At 45.3% G+C, this 13,546-nt stretch overlaps 1 protein-coding gene across 8 annotated transcripts in view; it reads right to left on the reverse strand.

Annotated features, from left to right (window-relative positions):
- Nucleotides 1-213: 213 nt before the first annotated feature.
- Nucleotides 214-13,546, reverse strand: part of LOC128762087 (dmX-like protein 1) — a 41,246-nt gene continuing 27,913 nt past the window's right edge. For 3 of the 8 annotated variants that reach the window (XM_053869932.1, XM_053869931.1, XM_053869934.1), the window contains 15 exons: nt 13,393-13,544; nt 13,153-13,238; nt 12,852-13,053; nt 11,425-11,542; nt 11,047-11,109; nt 9,559-9,645; nt 8,897-9,015; nt 7,878-8,028; nt 5,962-6,022; nt 3,961-4,088; nt 3,582-3,659; nt 3,301-3,392; nt 3,167-3,219; nt 2,629-2,846; nt 214-1,837 (listed from right to left, as the gene is read on the reverse strand). In XM_053869932.1, coding sequence (XP_053725907.1) covers nt 1,601-1,837; nt 2,629-2,846; nt 3,167-3,219; nt 3,301-3,392; nt 3,582-3,659; nt 3,961-4,088; nt 5,962-6,022; nt 7,878-8,028; nt 8,897-9,015; nt 9,559-9,645; nt 11,047-11,109; nt 11,425-11,542; nt 12,852-13,053; nt 13,153-13,238; nt 13,393-13,544 — 1,845 coding nt within the window. In that variant the 3' untranslated portion in view covers nt 214-1,600. Of the gene's footprint in view, nt 1,838-2,628; nt 2,847-3,166; nt 3,220-3,300; nt 3,393-3,581; nt 3,660-3,960; nt 4,089-5,961; nt 6,023-7,877; nt 8,029-8,896; nt 9,016-9,558; nt 9,646-11,046; nt 11,110-11,424; nt 11,592-12,851; nt 13,054-13,152; nt 13,239-13,392; nt 13,545-13,546 lie in introns of those variants that run through there. The other 5 variants (XM_053869933.1, XM_053869936.1, XR_008415530.1 and 2 more) reach the window with 5 other exon arrangements.

The following is a 13,546-nucleotide window of genomic DNA, read 5'->3' on the forward strand; positions in this document are numbered from 1 at the left end:
AGATGATTTTCATCCACACTGCAAATTTTCCCTCGGAGAACTGAAGGTCTCAGTTTGATGGACAGCAACACACCGATCGCAACAAGCAGTGAGAAGATGGTGTGGCCAGTGAACCGAAGACAGAGGGCAAAGTCAAATCCCGAGAAAAGGAGACTTCACCTTGAACCAAATACTTTTCTTAACGATATTCGGAATGTTCTAGCTGTAAAAATAAAACAAAGAATCTGTAACAAGTCTAGATCACCTGCTTGTTGCATTTTTTATTACATGGTTATTTGGTAATACATCACAATATCTTCTTTAGAAAATTTAGCATCTATTCACATTTTTTTTTTAGATTGAGAAGGAAAAACTTCAACCATTGCTGATCCACTCCAAAGTCAACTTTTTTGGGGGGGTGATAAATTTTATAGTTAATCTCCCGCGATCTTCGGAGTTAAACGCGTTCCATCAGAGGCGGAAGGAAATCAAGAAAATTGCACAGATTGTCCACAAAATAAAAACAAACCTGCAAAAAAACAAAACAAAAAAAAAGAACAGGGACGTGAGCTCGGCGTTCATAAATAGGAATTTTTCATAAATATACTCGCTTTAATACACAACTAGATTTGTCATAAACACGCCATTTGTTGACGTCGAAGAATAATTAGTGTATTTACAAACAATCTAAAATGAACAACTCCAGCAGCAAACACACTTCAGGAATGACGCAGCGGCAACACTAGCGACCGTGGTGACGCGACGATACAAAATAAATCATGTGGTAGTTAAAAAAAAAAAAAAAAAAAAAGGACACAAAAAAGGTAAACAAATACATTTCAATAACTGAATGTGGAATATCGTCCATGGAGTTCCTGCTACATCTTCAAGCGCAGAAACGCGTACCGCCGTCCGTGAAAGCTTCTCTGTGCATCTGGATAGTCATGTTAAGGACACTTGATCAAAACCACTGCTTAAATCCAGGCCGCCATTTTGTCAAAGAAAACGTCGTGCTGTACATTATTATTTTCGGAGCGAGAGTCGCTGAGTCGAGGTCGAGCTGCGTTGTCGAGTCACATTAGCTTCATATTTATGTGCAAACGGATCATCGTGGAAAGTAAACGTGTCAAAAGTTCAAAACGCTGAAGGCAATAGCAGCTAGCTAGTGAGGATCGGCCGCGAGGAGAAAGACTTGACTGTGGACAATCGATTGACACCACGCCATATACGCTAAGCTAAGCTAGCTTTTGTTAATAGATCACTATCTTATTTGTACAAGTTGTGCTGGGCTAACTGGAACACTTGCAAAGCGTGTGAACGAAAATCCCCAAGTTGAAGAAACTCTTCAATTCCAGATCTACCAAAAAAAACAAAAAAAACAAGGGTCGGTCCACCAGGTGTCGCCGGTGGAGGCTGGCTGGAGTGTGTGGTGCCAGTGTTTGGGGGGAGAGGGGAAAGAAACGACACCCCGTGGTGTTCCCAGTGCAAAAGTGTCCGTGTGCTGATCAGTAGAAATGGCAGTCAGGGAAGATCCTCAGCTGAGGGTCACGGGGTCGACCCACTCCGGGTGCCCACGCCGCCCCACTTCAAGTCTCACGTCACGGCTCTCCAGCAGCCCCTGTTAGATGTAGAACTTGACGTCGTTCTTGAGGTTTCCATCGTTGTTGTTGTTGTTGACGCTGTAGCGGTTGGGCAGGATCCTCATCTTCATGGTGCCGTCGGCGCCGCAGGAGAAGACGTGGTTGGCTGGGCCCATCTCGATCTGCATGACCCCTGTGCCCAGGTTCCTGAAGATGGACTGGCGGGCGTGCTCGCTGGGGAAGGTGAAGAGCAGGCACTGGGTGGTCAAGTCCCACACCTGGAGACGGGAAGACAAAAGATCAAACGCCTTTCAGTCACCACGACAAGGCTCCTCCCCCTCACCGGCTCGGACATGGAAACTCGCAGCCTTCTGAACTCCACAACAAGCTGCCGGCAGCTTCCTACCTTTGATTCCAAATCCCCGTCTGGGAGCGTTGAGAGTCGATAAGGACTTTCACATCAGCGCATGGCGGCGTTTATCTGGCTGCTGCACGCCGCCATCAATCATCTCAAACGCCCAGTGAAACACTTTCAATCAGCTAATAAGCGATTAATGACTTCAGATAATGGCGCGCAGTTGGCACTTTTTGGGAGCGAAGACGTGTTCGGAATGTGAAGCCGGGGGAGCGACAGCAGCAGCGGTGGCGCTGGTGGACAGCTGAGATTCGTGACACCGAGTGTCCACTAGTGCAGGTCACTTCTGCTCAGTGGGTCAACAAAGTCGACGTCTGAACCCTGACGCATGCAGATGAGATTCTGGACCTCAGGGTTCCACCATCTGATCTGGGTGGTTTACGAAGCCTGACCAACATCCTCGCGCTCCGAGAACCATAATCTCTGAAGTCCTCTGAAGGTCATTTTCAGGGGAAACTGCAGGAGACAAGTTGCATCAACCATGTCTGTGGAGAGACTAAGTGAAGCTTCAGAGCTGGCATTTTAGAAGGAAGGAGAAGCACCGCTAGATGTTTTGTGAGGGTAAAATGGGAGTCCATCTTCATCGTCGGTGATTCACAGCAAACATCCTTCTCCCTTCTAACACTATTGATCACACAGAGTCTTGAAACTCACTTTGATGTTGCCCTCGGCTGACCCGCTGATGAAGCAGTCCTCCGTGGGACTGGCGGCCAGAGCTTTGACCGGCGAGTCGTGGGCTTGGAAGCTCTGGCGCTGGTGTCGGTGAGGCAGCTCCAGCACGCTGATCCAGCCCTTCCTGCCTCCTGTGACCAGCAGCTGCTGCCGGGGAGCCATGAGCAACACCGTGGCTCCAGACTCCTGACAGCAGAAGGCTGGAGGGTGCGGGGGAGAGGAGAGGAGAGGGGATGGACAGGTTGTCAGTCAAAGAGAATTCAGTAGAACCGTGCAGAGCAGCGTCGTCTTGCTCAAATACAGCAGCAGCGGAAGAGAATGCATTCATTTAGTCAGTGCTGAATTTTCCTGATGAGAAGTGCTGACTCATGAATATTTCCAGTGGTGTTGCAGGTGAGCGACAGCTCCAGCAGCCTTGTGTGTGTGTGTGTGTGTGTAGCCCTGTCAATCAAACTGGTAGTTGGACAGAACTCGGGGGTTTTTCCAGTCACAAGCTCCCACATAAATTCAGGGGTCTTACCGTGCACCAGGCTGTTGGCGGGCGTCACCAGGGTGTCCCACAGACACACGTTTCTGTGGTGACACATGAGGGATCTAGTTTCAGAGCCAGAACTGAAGGACGATCCATAGGTGGATGAAGGTCTGCTGACGTACCTGTTGTCGGTGGAGAGACCTGCAGTGGCGATGAGGGAGGACGAGCCCACGAAGACAAAGTCGTGAGCTGTTTTGTTGTGGCACTGGAGCGTCTGGCACAAACACACAGCGCAGACGGTTACTGACAGCGACAGTAATAGAGAGGGAGCACGCGGGGAGGGGGGCAAAACTAAAGTGACAGGAGGAGGGGGGGAGCTCACGTAGATGCTACTTGACAGACAAAAGAAGAGAGAAAAAAAAACGGGAGCGAATGACGGCATACTAATGGACTCCTTTCTTACCAAGTAGGGTTTGGGAGCAGCGCCGCTGGTGTTTGTCTGCCACAGGCTCAGGCCGCCGTCAGCGTCCACGATACCAAACTGCACAGAGGCAGGAGAGACCACGGTGAACAGCAGGACCTCAGCCTGTCAGGTGCCTTCTGAAGCACAGGCTACATCAGTTCCTCTCCCTCTTGAGGCCAGAAACTGCTGATGAGATGGTTTTGGCAGAGAGGAGGAACCATCTGAGGAAACGATGAGCTGCAGGCAAAAGCCCCAGTTCAGAGCGCTGCAGCCTCATCGCTGCTCGGCTTCGAGAAAAGGTTTCCGGATGTAACAGGCGCCAATCATGGCACGGCCTAAAACATTGGTGTCTGCTGGTTCCACAAAAAAACCTGCTGACCTTGTTTCCCTGGTGGTTGAACCGGATCCTGGTGACTCTGGAGTTCCCTGGACTTCTGAAGCAGATGATCTGCTGAGAATGACCCCACTCGAACATCCGCACGCTCCCGTCCTGAGCTCCGGTCAAGTCTGGGGGACAAACAGGCCACGTGGCCATCAGGAGAGCCGCTTCAGAAGCAACAAAGAGCTGACCCCAGGTCAGGGATCAGGCTCAACATCTCAATATTCATGGCAAATATTGACACCACATGACACTGGGCTTAGTGAAATCATGTTTCCTTTTTAAACTATGTAACCAAACTGGCTGGCTTTAACTGTTCATCACAGCAGGCAGGATGAAGGGCAGAGTGCAAGACTTGTGCCACTGCCACGTCCATGCAGGAGGAGCAGGGGATACTGCGATTGTTTAGCCACATTAAAACTTGAAAGTTCATATCTCGACATGTTGACGATAATGATACAGACAGATAACGTTCAGGCCCCATCAGGGGCGCCAAACTCTCACATGTGTTTGTGTTGCTCTCAAGTTCACATCTGTCAGCTAGAACACTGATCTTCATAGGTCAGAGGTTTGGTAGCTGACATCTTTAGATTGGTTTAAAGTAGGGATGGACCAAATCAAAAATTTGTGGCTGATGCCAAACCAAATAAAATTTAAAATGGTTGGACCCAATACCGAATAACACAGAATATCCAATGATGTTATGCATTTTTACTTATTTATTTTTTTATATTACATAAATAGTCAAGAACATTCATGAAGGTTTGTCAAAGAAACTTTAGAAGACTTAGTATTTCAGACTCTAATAATAAAAATAATAATAATACAAATAATACTAACAATAATAGTATGCAGACTAAGGATCAGACTAGGCATTGAAGTGTCGCCATGATGGTGGTTGGTACCGGCAGTGCTTGATACTTTGACACCATGGTCAACAAAGAAATGCTCATATTAAGAAGGAAGTCCAAATCATTTGGGCTTGTGTTGAAGCACTACTGTTCGGTCACCAGCTAACCGCAGAGTGAGCGGTGGAGAAGGTGCGGTCACTGCTAAAAGAGGAGGATTGTATCGCTAGACTTTTCTCTGCACTTTGCCAGACGAAAATCTGGCAACCCACTCTCAGAGTTCATTTCACCTCCTCTGTGCATATTTGTATTTACAAAAAACACATTACATCACATTGTTGCTGAAAATCATGGTTCAGGCAACGCTGCACTCTGATTGCGTCACACGCCACTATTCAGCCTCTGTGACTCTTCGCCACTGAAGCTAACTATCGCCTCCCCCCCCCATTATATTGCCGATTTTATCCGGCCACCGAATGTTCGGTCCATCCCTAGTATGAAGTATTTTCAATGCTGTTGCGGGCCACCTCAAAACACTTGGTGGGAGGCATCACCACCATCGTAGGAATACAGATAGTGAAATAAAGGCTAAGGCAGGCGGAAGGAACCCGCACATACATTAGAGCAGATTTGGGTCAGAAGCTGCAGACGCAACGCAGCATGCAACCGAAGAGCAATTAAATTTGGAGCACTGACGTGAAACATCAAAGCTGGTGATTGGAAGGTTAATATGTGCCATTTCATCTGATGTGCTGAGCGAGAAGAAAACAGGACGGGCAAATAGGAACGGGAAAAAAAAAATGCAGATGTGAATTTGGACCCGAATCACATCGGCAGGAGTTAAAACAAAAGAAAAACATTCATCTGAGCTGCTGGGAAAAGATTTGAGCCAATAAAGCTCACAGCTCAGACCCAGAGCTCGTGTTCTTGAAGGGAAACCAGACCGCTACAAGAAAGACTCACTCAGCCTTTTCTAAATCAACAGCAGCGCCGGGACCAGCGAGGAATATTTGCTGCATTTAAAACTTGCAAAACAGCAGGATGAAAGAAAGTTTGGAGGTGATGTAATCGTCCTCTCAAAGTTTTCCTTCCGACAGGGAGGCGATAGTGTTTCACTTTAACAACAGGCAGCCAGACGTCAGCATGTACTCACAATAAGGCAGCGTCGGATGAGACGTCATTCTTCTCACATTGTTGATGTTCCTCTTAATCATCTGAGGAGAAGAAGAGGGGAGCGCTGACGAACAGAGTTGCTGAGAGAACATGTCGCATAGCAACACTTCCACAAATTCAACCAGATACTTCTGCTCCAGTTCATAAAGCAAACCTCAATCTAATCAGAATTTGAAATCCACATGGAGCACGGCAGAAAGAAACTGAGTATTACATTAAACAATTGAATCTGACTTTTGTTGTGGACAACTCTGCCTCCTGGCTCACTTGTCTGACTCATTGAAATGCACTACTAAGCCCCCTGCTATTCAAACACCTCACCAGCAGCACACCCAAATACAGCCTTTGCTTTCAACAGAGTAAACAACTTATTGTCGCCGTGGGGATGTGCCAGCGGACCCTGAGTGCTCAGGGATGAGTCATCAGACTTGATTGACACTTGAGTTTTAAAAGAGAAAAAGAATGTTTGGCGGAAGCAAGCGGGTGAGATACCACTAGACTGCCTTCTGCCTGCTCCCACTCCTCAGCCTGAACAGCAGAGAAGTTGCCGGGGCCAAAGCGACTGTGTCAACGAAACGCTGGCCATTTTGTTGGTCTGACGTGACGATGCTCAAAAGTGGCGGGATTTCACTCGTTTGCCTGGATCTGTCCATGTTCTGATAACAAATCTGACTGGTTGACAGGGCTGTTGAGTCACCACGGAACTTCCAGGGTAGCCAGCGCGGTTGTGGAAAAAGTCTCCATTTCAATACTGGACATGAATAAAATCTCAGTCAAATTGAACTTTACGATACAGCACAACTTGCCACCTGGCACTTCGAGAACCGCAGCTCTGACAGCACCAACAAAAAAGGCTGGTGAAGCCATCTGCGAGACTGTTCCTACGATTAATTGGATTAGGAATTCCAGTATGTACTTGGAGGGTTTATGGGTCTAATCATGCGCAGCATTTTGGAGGACTTCTGGGGTCTCCAATCATAATATTGGCAGTATTATTTGGGGGGTAAAAGAAGTTGTGCGTTTTTAAAGGCCCGCATGGAACTGTGGTTTGTTACCTTCGGGCAGTACTATGCAGTTGAGGGATAAACAAATGTGTACAATTTGACCTCAGTAACACAAACATGTTTCACACTTTTGAGGACCATTTGTTAAATTGTAATAAAAGCCACCAGAATACAAAAGGTTGGGACTTCTTACATATGAAGAGCCTATGTGCCAATATGTGTTCCTTCACCGCAGAGGCAAACGTCTCAGGCAGCATTGATCATCATAATGAATGGCAGCTCACTTCCCTCAGAGGTCTAGTTTGTGTTCGCGGCTCACACTGGAGCTGCAGAGTCTGCCCTGGGTCTCTATTCATCCTTTTCCAAGACGTGGTCTGGTAGAGGTTCTTGGCCGCAGTATTGGTGGAAAAACATTTATCATTTAGATTTTATTCTTGCTGAACCAGTCGGAGAATCAAGAGCAAAATCAGAATAAGTAAGATGCTAAATCAACAGCGCTGCTCACTGATCACTCCGATTATCAAGACCGGTCCTGGGCTACTTGAGTACATGAGCGCCATCTATGACTCAGTTGCACAGCAAAAACTATGCTCAAGTGTTGAATACATTATGACAAATATTCCTCATGTGTCTGCATGTTTACATCCCATTTGTCATCTTGTTGGGGGCCATAGTTGCAGGTATCTTTTCAATAACATCTGTAACTGAGGACGGCATGATAAAGCGACATCACCAGGGGACATCGAGTGAAATCCAAGGCACAACAAGTTTGCACTCACAGATTGGAACATTCTGTCATTGTTATTTATTCATGTATATAAATCAGTTTGATTGCACAATCAAGCAGGGAGGCAGAGAATACTTTCATCACACAAACAGCTGAAGTACTCACCACGGCAGCGCCCCTCCCAGTCTGGAGTCCGCCCAGCCACGGCACGTTGATGGGGGTGCCGGGGCTGCTGTGGGTGTAAGGGGTGGTGCCATGGTGGGAGGCAAAGTCATCTCGTGCATGAACCACCAGGAAGTCATCAGTGCCCATGCTCCTGAGTCACGGTGAGATCGATGAGAACCAGACGTCAAGACAGCGCAACATGACTTAGAACCTGATTTTGGGGGTTGAGCTGAAGACTGTTGAGCTATATTCATATTCACCTTGTATGCAAAGTGAGTTAAACTAGCTCACCTGGCAAAACCCATCAAAGAAGTACTAAAATATAGCACCACAACAAAAGCGTTGTTTTCATACCAAATTACAGTTAAACACCTTCACCTTCTTCTGCCACTTATCCGGGGTTGGGTCGCGGAGGCAGCATTCGGAGCAAGGAAGCCCAAACTTCCCGGTCCGCACAAACCTCCTCCTGCTCTTCCCGGGGGATCCCGAGGCGTTCCCAGGCCAGACCGGAGACATAATCTCTCCAGCGAGTCCTGGGTCTTCCCCGGGGTCTCCTCCCAGTAGGACATGCCCGGAACACCTCCCCAGGGAGGCGTCCAATTACAGTTAAACATCTTTGTATAATTCAAGTATATTATATTGAACTAGTGAAGCAAAAATGTTGAGTGAAGGTCCCTGGTGACAAACTGTCTAGTTTGTCATCATCCACTACGTAGTACAGCCCCTACACACATGCGGGAGCATTGAAATATGGCAGACAGTGCGGTATTCACATTATCAGTTTTTCAAAAAGCCATAGACAAGGCACTTCAATTAATACTGGAAGATGCATTCTGGAAATCCGGTTCCTAAATGAGCCTTTTCAAGTAGTGAATGCACATGCAAGCTTATGTACAGTAGCTACAAGAGCTATACACATTTAAGACTCTTGAGAGCCATGGAAAAACTTGCTTGGGCTCAAGTGTGCCACATGACAAACATGTTGCAAAGCTTTGCTGCCTAAAGGTCTCAGATCTTACCCTTTTGCTTCAGCCTCCTCTTCGTCAATCCAGGTCATGATCTGTGTGGCCAAGATGGACGACACATCCAGCTCTTGGATGTCATGAGTGGAGGCCATGACCAAACAGTTACGGTTCGCCTTGAATACAAACAAGATCGGTCACTTGAAAAGTTACAATCAAAACTCTCAAGCTTTTAAGTTGAATGACAACATCACCAAGTGAGACATGAAGCACAAACCAGCCAATGAGGAAAACAACTCCACTATTAAAGGTAGATGACATCTTTACACAATGTTGAGCTTCAACTGGCCATTCTGAAAATAAGCTGTTTCGATGGAGTCTGCAGCAAGTCAGGTCAGTGTAAAAGGCACACAAAGACTCAGACCACTCCGGATCTCTTGGTCAATCATAAATGACTGAAAACTATCATCATCATCATCATCATCATCTACCACAAGGCTTTCACAGGCCATAGCTGCATCGGGCTGATCCACGTCAACATGAAGCAGAGCAGGATCAGTAAGAGAGGCAATCACTAGCACTGACTGAGGCAGACTGCTTCTAATCAGAGAAAACACATTTACCCCCTCAGGAAATCTTAAAAGCAAAAGGGGAAACAAGAACCGCACAGAACGAGCCAATGCTTTAATGAATGACCCCAGGTTTACAGGGAGCCATACCTTGTTGATGGCGAATGCCGTGATGATGTCAGATTCCTTGTGAATGATGCGAGCTTTTCCTCCAAGGCAGCCCTGATCTGACTCTGTCTGCACAAAGAAAGGCAAACACCCCGCAGCAGGTTATTGAGATTCAAAGGCTGGTTGAAATATATGAGAATATCTCCTGAAGACATACAATCATATTTCATTTCAAACACAGAACCAATGACCTGACACAATTCAGATATGAGTTAATAAATGAGGTGTCAAATAGATTTGTGAGAGGCCATCATTAGAGCAGCTTTCTGCACTCACATCGAGCACTGCCAAGCTGATGGGCTTGTTTTGTCTTCAGGGCGGTTAAGGGGACCATGCAAGGTGGATTACACCACAACATTAATCCCAGCAGCACATAACTGGGTTAGTGTGAACCAGATCAGAGCAGTAACACAACCCTTGAGCATTCAGCTCAAACACAAACTGAACCGTGGAAAACGCACCGAGACACACTCTGGAACAAAAAAAAAAAAAGCACTGAATGTTCTATCGAGATTGTGCTTCATGCAACAGACAAAGGAGAACCATCGGCTTTTAGTAAAATCATTGTGTTAGACTAAATAAAGGGAATTGCAAGATCCCAGGTAAACAGATTAACCTGTACTCCAAGAGCAAGAAAATAGAACAGGATGAAACAGTGACATGCTGTATCATTTCAGAGTGAAATTTAAAAATGTATAGGCCACATGCATATTTAGAAGCATGATGAAAGATTCATTTCAGATACTTGGAATGAGATCACATGGTGTTGAACTTGGTAGAATTCAGGATCAGATATTATGAGAGTATGCTAGTACTGTTTATTGAACACTATAAAGCCTAAAATGTTGCTCCCCCACACTTAATTTAGCTTTTTATGCTAGTTGCCTGGTCAGTAAACACCATTTGACGACAATTCAAATGTGAAAACATTCAATACACTCCACATCAAACAATTAAGATCCTGTATACAGCATGTTAAATTCCATAAGAATGAGTTCCATTGTTTAACATTTTATGAATGCAAACACAGCAGTTTGTTTCGTTCATGTTCTCAAGGACACAAAAAGTTAAAAATTAAATTTCATGTGGCCATGAGTAACATAAATCTAAAGTAAAGATCTTCGAGGCAAATTTTACTTTAATATAGTGAAACTAAAGTTCGCTCGTTTTTATAAGTTGTGCAGATGAAGCAGTTTTTCAAACTCAATGGAGAACATTGCTGCATATTTCAAAAGCACTTCATTGTCAAAGGCACTAGGCGCACTACACTGAAACAGCGAATTAAAAATGGTCCTGGTAATTTATTTAAACAGACACTTCAGATTTTAATGCTCAAGTACATTCGACCTGATCTGGCAGTCGAAGCATCATAAATAAATCCCACCCAAGTAAGAGACTCTTGTGTCCGGGGAAAAAAAAGGTCCACCCTGACCCTGGAGTGTTTGCCATTATTTATCTGAGTAGCAGTACCTGAGAGCTTCCCGTTTCCTCCGTGCCTGAACATTTCAAAATGTCAGCCGGGTCCTCGACCAACTTAAATGATTGCACAAACCACAAACAAAACACAGACAAGATACAGCAAGTGATGAGCCATGCGGTCAAATTCACAGGTACACAATTCAAGAGTTAGTTTGTGATTACACAATGGAAGCATTTCTGTGCAGCAACAATACCAATGAGTGGGAATGCCGAGTGCATACATATTAGAGAGCAGCAAGTCCAAGCAAGTGCTGAGAAGATTGTTGAGTGTGAAACAAAGTGACTTGGTTGTGTGCAACATGGTGAGAGAATTAGGGGGAGAGATAGAGTGGGAGAGAAGGCCAGAAAATGCTGTGAACCGCGCTGTACCTCATTTGGGTCCCGTTTCTTGGTGAAAATGTTTTTTATGAAAGTCTCTTGCACTTCATCCACTTTCACCAGAAATTGCCACAGACGCTTCACTGGCAGCGCTGAGCGGTGGTTGGTCCTGAAATGGTTCAGAAACTTGCTTTGATTTACTGAAGCAAGACACAATGCTGGAGGTGAGAACAAATTCATATTCTTAAAAGGCTTCTGTCATGAGATAAAGCACGCCAAGATCCATAATATCCTTTTATTAGTTTCTAAATCTTAATTTAATTTGCTTTTACCACACCAGTAAAAGCAAAAAGCGAATATGTTGCCCCACCTGCATAAGGGCCATAGGGCTGCAGAGAATAGTTGTAACAGTCGCGTCTGACGCACACAGCATCATTTTGCAGGGTGTAAACAGCTTATGTGATATATGGTTTATTTTGTCACCGGGGAAATGTGTCAGTGTATATTTATCAGACTCTTGTGAAGCCATTGTTAAAAGCACTGGGTTTTTCTATATGTGGTGTGTCTTTTTTTTTATTTGGGAATACGTATATTATTTTGTTGGATGATCGTCTCATTTTAAGGGGACAGCATTTTTGTTGGTTGGTTGGTTGGTTGGTTGGTTTTTTTTCTGTGGGATATCCATTTTTTGTTATTCAAAGAGATTATTTCGTGTTGCAAAGGACTGGACCTTAGGAGGAAGTGGGTGAGTAGTTAGTTCGTGGGCAATTTACTATTGTACGTCAAGTGTTTATACCGTGTGCTGTTTGTGTTTGAGTGAATGTGTATTTTTTTTGGTTAAATTTCTTTGCGGTTCAGACTCTTGACAGCCCTCACGTAGTTTATTCAGTTAATAATATATTAGTTTATTATGGATTGATAGTTTCTGTTTTATTCACCAGTTTGCCTCATTTTGTTGTTTTCAGGGCTGCGGGTCGAGTGATTATACGGATTGTCCGCTCATGTCCTAAAGATAAATCTTTCGCGTGGCGGTCCTTCCTCTGCGAGGGGGCGGATTGTTACATGCTGATAGTTTGAAACCAGATTTCAAGACTGAAATGCTATGCAATTTTAGGAGGTTTTAAGTTGCTATACTGTTCTTTTCATGAATGGTCTCCAGCCTGAGACACAATCTGGGTGGTGTTCTGGTGGCGAGTGGGCTGACTTTTAACTTGACACCACAACCCAGGATGTTCTACCGTCCCTCTCCTTTGATAATGTGAAGCACTTTGATGAGCATACTGTAACTATATAGAATAGAGCTAAAACAATGAAGTTTCATTCAAGAAAGCAGTAAAACCTTTTAACTACAATGGCTGCTGAAAAAAAAACCGAACTGCTGCATCGTACCACATCACACAGTTTAGAGTGAAATTGAGTGAAGATAAATTAAAAACAGACTATAAGCAATCGTATTAATGCATAGATCATGACAGTACCTGAATGGAGTGTTAGATGGTTCGAACAGAGCTTTATGTCGGAGCAGAGCTGGGCCAGGTGCTGCTGTTTCATCCTGGGAGTTTGTGAAGATATACTTAGATGGGGGGCCCCCAAAGATCTCCAGCCTTTTCTGCAGCACCTGCTCCCAGCGCTGCAGAGTCTTCAACACAGTGTGACATAGTGGAGAGCCCACAGGCAGATCTGAGCAAACATGGAGGGATGGCACGGATCAGCGCGAGTGAAGATGCTGACAGGCGGTCTGTGCATCAGAGATGAGGTTGTGTGTACTTTAGTGCTTACCTAATAGATCATATCCTGCCATCGGGTAGAAGGACTTGAGGTTGACGAGCACCAGCTGAACCATTGCCAGGCGCATTAAACACCAACTGGAAGAGGAAGAAGCCATTACAAACTTGATTATAGTATCGAACATGAATTATTTATGCAGGTCCAAAACCGTGGCAGGATGTTGGACGTACGGCATTTGAGTAAATGAAAATATAAGGAGAACTGGGGCTGAATTGAGGGCAGTGTCATTACCTGTATGAGTTATGATTAGAGTGCTCTCTCAGTGGAGAGTTGGGGTCAAATACGTCTTCATATTCATCATCGTCCTCTTCATCTTCATCTTGACTGCCCTGGCTCTCTTCAGAGTCATATTCAACTCTGTTTTCAGACGGCGGCAGTGGAGGCT

This window comes from Synchiropus splendidus, chromosome 7 (genome assembly GCF_027744825.2).
Source record: "Synchiropus splendidus isolate RoL2022-P1 chromosome 7, RoL_Sspl_1.0, whole genome shotgun sequence".
Taxonomy (NCBI): domain Eukaryota; kingdom Metazoa; phylum Chordata; class Actinopteri; order Syngnathiformes; family Callionymidae; genus Synchiropus; species Synchiropus splendidus.